General features: G+C 48.5%; 1 protein-coding gene across 1 annotated transcript; it reads right to left on the bottom strand.

Moving 5' to 3' along the window:
• Positions 1-8,109: 8,109 nt before the first annotated feature.
• LOC119311548 (probable purine permease 4) lies at positions 8,110-9,765 on the bottom strand. The gene has a single exon (XM_037587185.1). It carries the CDS (start codon positions 9,719-9,721, stop codon positions 8,507-8,509), a length of 1,215 nt encoding a protein of 404 aa, XP_037443082.1. The 5' UTR covers positions 9,722-9,765; the 3' UTR covers positions 8,110-8,506.
• Positions 9,766-10,062: the final 297 nt, after the last annotated feature.

Below are 10,062 nucleotides of genomic sequence, written 5' to 3'. Positions count from 1 at the left end.
CTCTCTCTTCTGTGTGTGTGTGTGTGTATGTGTGTGTGTGTGTGGAACAAAATAAGTGTGCCTCAATTTTTTTATACTCAAATTGCACCGAACAGTAGTTAAATTCGAGTAAACGTTATTTCACACATGTAACTCATTGGCCGATTGAGACAGGAACTTGAGGCTGCAGGGGCAGCCATTTGCCTGGCACTCAACCGAAATGCCAACACGGAACACCCGACAGCACGAGGCATCAAATGCAATGCAGTTCTCATAATAGCGAGTGAAATAGATGTACTTGGTAGAATCCCCATTCTCCTCTTGGGCCATAGCATCGAATTCTAGCCTCACATTTGGTGTTGCAATTTGTAATGGCATAAATTTTAGGGCAAGCTTACTAAGGGCGTGTTCTGATCTCCTCTAGCTTCACAAAACTTCACATATCCAACTTCTTTTCGTGGCTTCTAACTCCAAGCAGCGATCTTTTTTTTTGAGGGATGAACATAACTTTATTCATCGAAAACCACAGTTTGTGGGATACAGTTTGAATCATGGGGGTTGATAAGCCACACATGGCGCCCATGTACTAGAGTTAACAAAAATTTAGCTAACCTATGAGCATCTATATTTGATCTACGACCTTCAAAAACAATCTTGCTGGTGAAATTCACCGCCCTTGCTCTAATCTCATTGATGATGGAGCCATATGGTCCTCTAGCATTGCTGTGAATGTCAGCAACCACTTGCTTTGCATCCGATGCCACAATAAAGCTGTGAAGCGCTAGATCCTCAGCCAAAGCATACGCCCCGCGACAGGCAATTGCTTCAAGTGTAGCCGCATCATGAACTCCCATGACCACTAGGGAGGAGCTCCCCAGATAGTTGCCATGCTCGTCTCGACAGACTGCCGCTGCTGCACCTCTCCTATGATGGATAGATACGCCAGCATCAACGTGTATTTTGGCATGTCCCGGTGGCGGTGCCCTAGGGCGAGTTCTTCCAGCAGCTCGTCCCTGGTTCCCGGTTGCAATGTGCGCCATTTGGGACTTCTCCTTGATGATCTCCAAGTCCATCATGTACCTGTTTATGAATGCATGTGTGACTCCTGGACTCTGGAAATCTCCTTCGTGGATGGCTTTCCTTCTTGCAGACCAGATCGCCCAAAGAGTAACTGCAAGCCTGAGAAAAGCTTCGTGCGAGAGTGCTTGGATCATAGAGAACAACCAAGATTTTGCGGCTGGTTCAGATGTTAACCTCATTTGCTCCGCCAGCTCTCCATCAACTAACGCCCAAATGCATCGTGACATTGTGCACTCTAGCAGAGAATGCTGCCACGAGTCTGGAGCGCCACATAGTGCGCATGAGCTTGTCGAAGACATGTGTCGATGTTCTCTGACATCCTCCGTTGGCAGCGAATGCCTAGCAAGCCTCCAAAGAAACATCCTTATCTTCCCCGGTACCTTAGTGCTCCATAATGACCTCCAAGAACTGCGTTCACGTGCGGTGTTGGACGGTCCTGCAGCTCCCTCTAGCCACGCTTCCCGGCGCTCTTTTGTGTACACAAGCATTTTGTATGCCGATCTAACCGAGAACAGGCCATTCCTTTCATGATTCCAAGCCCAAAAATCTGCAGTTATTCTGGTGCAAAGCGGGATGCTAGTTATGATTGGTATGTCAATAGGGAGCATAACTTGCTGCAGGCGTTCCATGTTCCAGCTGGCTGTAGTTGGGTCGATGAGCTCGGATACATATTGGGGCGGATTTAGTACCTTGCAACCATATGGTCTCATCATCTCCTCCCTAGGGAGCCAATTGTCAGCCCAAATGCTTGTGGTAGCGCCGTCCCCAATTCTACGAATTAGGCCAATCTTGAGTATGTCTCTCCCTTCTACTATGGCTCTCCAAATTTGGCTTGGGTGGTTTCCGAGTGCTGCCTCCAGGATAGATGTATTTGGAAAATAAACAGCCCTGAGAACACGTGCACTCAATGAGTCTGGCGACTGTAATATCCTCCACGCCTGCCTTGCAAGTAATGAAAGGTTAAACAGCTCGAAATCCTTAAACCCAAGACCTCCCATGTCCTTTGGTTTGGTCATGTCCTCCCAGGCCACCCATGCAGGTTTCCTCTTACCATCCGGACTTCCCCACCAAAATTTGCGAATCAGCATGGTGAGATGTTCACACAAGCCTCTAGGGAGCTTAAAACATGACATAGAAAAGAACGGAACTGCCTGAGCCACCGCCTTGACAAGAACCTCCTTCCCTGCCGTTGCCATAGTCTTTTCTATCCATCCCTGCACTTTACTCCATAAGCGGTCTTTGAGATATTTGAAAGCACCATTTTTTGAAGAACCTACATCCGATGGCATACCCAAGTATTTTTCACTGAGGGTTTCATTAGGGACATTGAGAAATCCCTTAACTTCTGCCCTCACACTATCCGGAACTCCCTTACTGAAGAAAATTGATGACTTGTCATAGTTGATCCTCTGACGTGTGGTGTGGCAATAAGTATCCAACATCTGAAGCACACCCAATGCTCCCTCTCCATTTGCCTTGAAAAACAGCAGGCTATCATCTGCAAATAACAGATGGCTAACTGGTGGCGCTGTTGGAGCCACTTGTATGCCACTGTGGTTAGATGACTCTTCTCTGGATTTTATAAGGCACGAAAGGCCCTCTGCTGCTATCAAAAACAAATAAGGGGAGATTGGGTCCCCCTGTCGGATTCCACGTGTAGGTGTAAACTGGTGAAGTTTCTTACCATTGAACAAAAACGGAAAATTTTACCGACATGACCATGTTCATCACAATGTTCACCCAGCCTTCTGTGAAGCCAAGTTTTGTCATAATAGCCTGAAGATAAGACCACTCCACCCTATCATAGGCCTTCATCATATCTAGCTTCAAAGCGCAGTGTTGGTTCTTCTTAGCTTTGTTCCGTTTCATGAAGTGAAGGCACTCATATGCCGTGATAATATTGTCTGTGATTAATCTCCCAGGTACAAAGGCTGACTGCTCCTCTGAGATTATATCCGGCAGGACTAGCTTCAAACGATTAGAGATAACCTTGGAAGCAATCTTGTACAACACATTACATAAGCTGATCGGGCGAAACTGAGTTAATAACGTTGGGTTCTTTACCTTTGGGATAAGGACCAACACAATATCATTGATACTTTCTGCAGACTCTGTTCCAGACACAATTCTGAGTACTGCTTTTGTTACCTCGTCACTACATACTTCCCAGTGCCGCTGAAAAAAGTGTGCTGGAAAGCCGTCAGGGCCCGGTGCCTTTAAAGGAAACATTTGGAACAACGCAGTTTTAACCTCGTCCTGTGTGTATGGGGCATTCAAGATGGCGTTCATATCATCAGTGACTCTACGGGGTACTGTATCAATAACCTGCTCCATGTTTTGTACACCCTCCGAGCTGTATAAGTCAGAATAAAAAGCTATTGCAGCTTCCTCCAACTCATATTTGTCCTCTGTGACTCGGCCATCAGGTAGCTGAAGGGATTTAATTTGATTCTTCCTTCGTCTCCTGCTTGCTCTTAGGTGAAAAAAGTACGTATTTTTGTCCCCGTGAGCTAACCACTCTAGGCGAGCTCGTTGCCTCCAAAGAATCTCTTCCCGATGATAGAGCTCGACCAGTCTATCAGTGCGATCTGGGATGCGTTCTGCTGCATCTGCAGCTTCTCAAGCGCTGCGGCCTGGCTAGGAGGGCTGTGGCCTTGTACGGTTCAGACTGGGCCGGCTGGAAGCAGCCCAATTAGGGCCGTTAGGTGCACAGCGAGGCGAGGGATGTTATAAATAGGGTGAACTCCAGCTTTTCCAATCGGTGGAGCTGGGCCTTCCTCGCTCCAGATTTTTTCACTAGGATCGACCACAGCTTTGCGAAGCCAGCTTCTGGAGGTTATTTCGTTTGGCTCTTATCTGCTCCAGGAAATTGTGAAGTGTGGAGCGGGAGGAGATCAGAACATGCCCTAACTCCCATCTAAGTTTGATCCATGCTAGTAGCATTAGCACTTGTGTCTACACTCTACACCATCATCTCGGTGGCTTCTTCTGGCCTCGAGACCTTGCATGCAATGTGTGTTTGTGTTGTTAGTTTTCAACTAAAATACATATGTGTATATATGTGTCACAAAACAAGCGGCAAGAGTACGCATACAATAACGACTATGTGCTTACACTGTCCAGCCTCTACAAGACATCCGGCGAACAATATAGTTATCACATACGTCAAGGTTGCGCCACTCCATGTCTCGTCTGCGTCGTTGAACTATAGGAAAGTCACAATTCAACTGAGACCACAAATGTGTTCAAATCAACACGGTCTTATGGAACGTTCAATGCTATCCCCACCTTGGACGGTGAAGGAAGTTCACGTAGAATGAGCTCGATCACGGCACACCGTTGAAGACTGTCTGAAGGAGCTCGATCCATGAAATTTGGAACCGGCCGAGGATGGAAGGCAGCTGAAACCAATCAAGCTCAGGGAGGAAATGAAATGGAGAGGAGTTTCATGGTAAAAGCAATCTCAAACAGACATATTAAGTTTGACCTATCATGCATAATATCTTTTTCTCAGTTTCAATCAAGTTTAGCTTTCTAGTTATCTTGTTTTGACTAGTTATTTCTCTCCCAGGATGTGTACTGCAACTCAGTACTATGAGAACCACGGCATTCTTTTCCCGCAAGGCCAAGCAAATAATAATAAGATGCGAAAAATATGAAGTCAGAACAGTATATGCAGTTTATTTTACTGGTGGATATAAATATGGTGACACTCCGATGTTCTTTGGTGCTGGAATGATGTAGTCTGCTATCAAAATTATTATAATGTGAGGCCTCTTATAATGCTTGTATGCAGTCATATATTTATGAAGTTTGTGTTCATGTACTGTGCTTGATGAATCTGAATAAATGCGCCAAATTAGTATCCATATTGCGGTGCTACAACTGGCGGATCTCGGGTAGGGGGTTCCTAACTGTAGGTCTAGAAACAATGGTAACACGGGACGATTGGGAGACAATGTTTACCCAGGTTCGGGCCCTCTCGAAGAGGTAAAACCATACGTCTTGCTCTTATTATGTTGATGTGATGAAGTACAGAGTACAAGATGATCTATCTCCAGATCATATGATTGTGTTCCAAACCCTAAGGCTGGTAATCATGCCTCTAAGGACCTAACCCCTCGGCTTATATATGTACCGGGGAACCTTGATTACACACATGGTTGGTTGTCCATGCACCGGCTACAGAGCAATTCTTGAAGTATATGACAAGTCTTCGGAGGTTTCCATGTTTATCATGCAGAGGTTCATAGTTTCGGTAGTCCTTAATTTAGTGATCGGCGGGCCATAAGCCCGGCCCATGGACTGCGGGCCATATAGGTTAGTACCCCTTAGTTTTTGACTAGTTCTCCCGACAAATTTTGCTCATTATTACTGACCATTTGCAATGTTGAGATTGACTAAGTTAAAGTCGAATCGTGCGATCCGAAGATCACGACATAGCCTTTTCTCGAACTCCAGCTCCTCAATAGCGATAGAGCTCTGTTATCATGGCGACTATGGCGTAGAGGCATTGGTTTCGGTGGAATATCTAAACATGCAACTGGTGAAGTTTGATGGGGAACATATCGTTTAAAGGTTTCTTCATGGCAGAAGCATTTACTTACTCTTGGACGACATGATTAGTGATGGCTTTATTTTGAGTTCATAAAATTCATCTTTTGTTGGAAAAAAGGGACCCTCGTATTAGAGCATCTACAGCCGGGCGCCCCAAACCCGTCTCATATGCCCGGGCGGGCCGCCCGGTCACTGACCGGTCATAATTTTCTGACCCAGATGGCCCCGATCAAATGGGCCTAAAATGCCCGGGCTGTCCGGCACCCCTCATATCCAGCCCAAATATGGGGAGGATATAGGGGCGCCCGGGCACGCCCGCCACTTAGGACTGGCGAAGGGGTCCCATGCGGACTCGCCCGGAAACCCGGCGGTCCGACGGACGCCTCCACTGTCAATGTGGTGTGAACACCGTGTGGTGCCGCTCTGGCTCGCCGCCCGAGGGAAAATCCGCCTATTTAACCCGGCCGGAGTCTCGCAACCCTAGTCCATCCACCTTCCCTCTCCGCACCGCCAGTCCGAGCCCATCCACCTCCTCCCTCTCCTGCTCCGGCACTCTGCCCATGCTTCGGCGCTCTGCCCACGCTCCAGCGTTCCGCCATGGTCCGGAGGAAGATCACCTACTACGCAATGCTCACATCGGAACGCCGCTTTTAGATCCGGTCGAGACAAGCCGCGCGCGTCGCCTGCATCGCTTCCGGGCTGCCTCCTGACTCGCAGGAGCCGGAGGAGGAGGAGGAGGAGCAACCAGGGGAAGAAGAGGAGGAGCTGACTTCGATGGAGGTGGAGGAGGCGGAGAGGGCGGAGCAGCCGGAGCAACAGCTGCCGGGCGTCAACATGGAACAGGCAGAGGCGGAGTTTGCCGTCGCCCAGTCTGACGAGATGGTGGAGCAACAGCCATCCTGGATGAAATCCAGGATGAGGCCTATGTGGAGGCCAACCGGGCATTCCCCCGGCAGGAGTAGGCGGCGCCCGATGCGCTCTTAGCCGAACTCGACACGGAGACAGAGGCGGAGGAAGCCAGAGCGGAGCAACCGGAGGAGCCACGGCTACAGCTGCCGGAGCCGGGCACAAAGACTGTTGACATCTATGACGATGAGTAGCTAGCTGATTGTTGACGTAGTACGTAGGTTTGTTTCGTTTGCATGTCTTTGTATGGATTTAAGAATCTAGTATGAGATGTCCGGATGTTACTAGTGAAATTTGAGGCGTGCCTGATCACTGCTGTAGACGCGGCCATATTTGATATATCCGGTTGTAGATGCTATTAGTGAGTATTCTTCCTATCATGTCAAAACTAAAGATGTGCATGGGTATTTTTTTAGAAGGAAAAAGGCACATGTCTTGTTGGTGTCTAACTATAATAGAGATTAATTTGTGGAGCGACAAATGTTGGTTGTTTGGTGATGGGACAACGAGCATGAAAAAGGTGTTTGCCACTCCACACACGGTGGAAATGCGTTCTATTGCTAGTTAATACTCCCTCCATTCACAAATATAAAAGGTTCTAACATTTTTCTGAATTTGATGTATTCCTTGCATATAAGATTTGTCTGAAGTAAAAGTATCTTTGATTTGACCAAACTTATAGAAATGTTCACAATACAAAAATCAATATTGATATATTTATTATGGAATGTAATTTCATATTTTATATATTTGGTATTGTAGATTTTGATATTTTGTAATATAAAATTGATCAAACTTTGCAAAGTTTCACTTTATACAAATCTTACACGCAGAATAAAAAGGTCCAGATCGAAAGTATCCTTCTAAACTCGAGCTCAAATGCTCCTGTCGTAAACAGTAAAATAAAAATAAAAATAAAAAACAAATTCAAAAAATTCTGATTTTTTTGTGGCAGACTTTAAGAAATGTTTGAAGTGCATGCAAATTTTCATCACGAAATCACATTGGGGCAAATCGTGGCAATAAAAACAAATTCAGAGCTCCAAAATGCATTTGAAAGTAACATTTTCAATCACGCCTTGCACTGATGTGATTTTGTGCTGAATTTTCTCATGCACTCCAAACATTCTTTAGAGTCAGGCACAAAAGTATTCAGATTTTTTTTCATTTTTTTCGAATTTACTGTTCATAGAGGAGCATTTGAGCTCGAGCTTAAAAACTCCACATCCGCACAAGAGGGAGTATCTCCACATGTTTAGTGTATTCATTCACTTATTTCAGTCTGTATGTAGTCTACATCGAAAATACCCAAAACGTCTTATATTTGTGAACGGAGTGAGTACCTAGGAACTATCATATTTCTTCCTATATCAAGTAAAAAAATAAAGATATGCATATACTGCTGGTGTCTAAACAGAAGTCATGGTCCATACCAATAACCGATACCTCATGTACACACAGTATAAGGATAAGGAGCCATGGCATGACAACAAGGGGCGAAATGTCACACAGTTTCAGAGCAGGCCAGTTAGCTAGCTCGCTAACTAGGTAAACTGTTGCCAATTGATGCATTGCAGGAACAAATCAGGAAAAAAATAATACCATATCGATCTCAAGCAAAGATATATATGGATGGCATGTCCCTGTTGATGGTACTACATTAATGTGCAAGTTTTTCACACACCCATGCAAGTGCAACATGCATCCATTCTGAGAACCTCACAAGCTAGCAAGATACATAGCAGCCCACCAAACAAGCATCGGTCATCATCACCACGCCATTCTTGTCCCTTTGTAAGCTGTAAATATAACTCATTGCCTAATCGATGTAGCATGACACGTCTACACATAATGCATCATCTATCCTGCCACTTTGCTTTCTCGGGGTACTAAGAAATTTTCAGTTTCCATTGCAACAATTGCAACGTGCTTATCGATCACATGGTTCATACGTACCCCTGTGGCCGGCGCTGTCCCGTTTGCTTCAGACGGTTTCGCTTCCCGGCTCGCGGCTGCCGGCGGTGAGGCTCTTGTGCTCGCCGTCGTCACGGGCGCCGGGGAGGATGGTGTCGTCGTCCTGATCATCAGCGGCCTTCTTCTTGTTCTTAGTGTACTCGCCATAGAGGTACGAGGAGAGGCCCCAGACGCAGAGCGCGGTGGCGACGGCCTTCTCGGCGCCGAAAGGGTCGCCGAACACCACGACGCCGCCAATGACATTGGCCGTGAGCACCGCTGCCATGCACACGCCGCTGTGGAGCGACGAAGTTAGGTAGATCACGCCGGCGGTGCCCATGAAGCACGCCTGCCACGTCACCACCAGCGTCGCAACCACGACCCAGTACACGGCGTGGGACCCCTTCCAGTGGGCCACATCGTTGCTGAAACCGCCGGTCGCCGCGAGTCCTATCGCCGCCACGACGGACGCCATGGCCTGCATCACGGCCTGTACCTCCACCGCCAGGATGAACCCGCCGGAGACCGCCTCCCTGTACAGCAGCTCCATGACGGGAAGGTACGCGGAGAAGAGCCCCGCGGCGCCGAGCGTGACGACGAAGCCGATGATGTACCCCTTACGGTCCGGGCTCTCCCCCGAGTCGCCCGACCGGAGCGCGAGGAGCACGGAGCAGAGCGTCATGAGCACGACGGCGTTGAGGTTGACGAAGGTGAGCGGGTGGCGGACGATGGCGACGGCGAGGACGAGCGTGAAGGCGAGCTGCGTGGACAGCAGCAGAGACGAGGTGGACACCGGCAGGAGCGACGAGCTGTAGGCGAAGAGCAGGTTGTTGACGCCCATGAGCGCGCCGATGAACAGGCACACGGCGAGGAACCTCCGCGAGAACCAAAGAAACGGCCGAGGCGCCGAGGCGGGGCGGCCGGCGAGGAACACGGCGACCACGAGCGTCGGGAACCCCGCGGACTGCACAAGCGTGACCACCCACTTGTTCTGCCCGCCGTGCTGGAAGTAGAACCGGGAGAGCAGGCTGGAGACGACGGACCCGATCAGAAGCGCCGCGTAGTTGGCCATCAGGAGCACCGTCGACCTGGTCCTGCGGCGCGGGGCCGCCGTGGCCGTGCCCGCCGGCCCGGAGGAGGTCGCCATTGCCGCGCGCGTCGCCGCCGTGGTCAAGGAGGAGTAGACGGGATCAGTGGATGGATGGCGAACTGGCGATGGGCGACGGGGATTGTACATAGGCGGCATGTATATATCGGGTAGGGGAAATTTTCTTGTTGGGGAAGATCAAAGATCAGAAAATGCCATCCAGAAATTGCGTAGAGTAAGGAGGATTTATAGAAGGTTTTTTACACTGCTGCGCCTTCCGTTTCTTACTTTTCCGGGCGGCCGGATGTGAAAAAGCTAGGCGTCAGTTACAATACGTTACCAGTCTATTGTTTGGTCAGTATATATACTCGTGTATATTTGGGATCCAATCAAAGCAGGAAAAAACTAAGGGCGCTTATAGGCGCCGGCTCACCGGCCGAAACTTTCGGCCGGTCCAGCCCAGGCCATCAGATGTGAGTCAGGCGGCCGTTGGATCCAGG

This window comes from Triticum dicoccoides, chromosome 1B (assembly GCF_002162155.2).
Source record: "Triticum dicoccoides isolate Atlit2015 ecotype Zavitan chromosome 1B, WEW_v2.0, whole genome shotgun sequence".
Classification (NCBI taxonomy): Eukaryota; Viridiplantae; Streptophyta; class Magnoliopsida; order Poales; family Poaceae; genus Triticum; species Triticum dicoccoides.
The sequence above is the reverse complement of the archived record's forward strand: the minus strand, read 5'-3'. Positions and strand labels throughout refer to the sequence as shown.

Coding starts and splice junctions, on each gene's coding strand:
- LOC119311548 (XM_037587185.1), bottom strand. CDS start 9,721: ATGCCGCCTATGTACAATCCCCGTCGCCCATCGCCAGTTCGCCATCCA.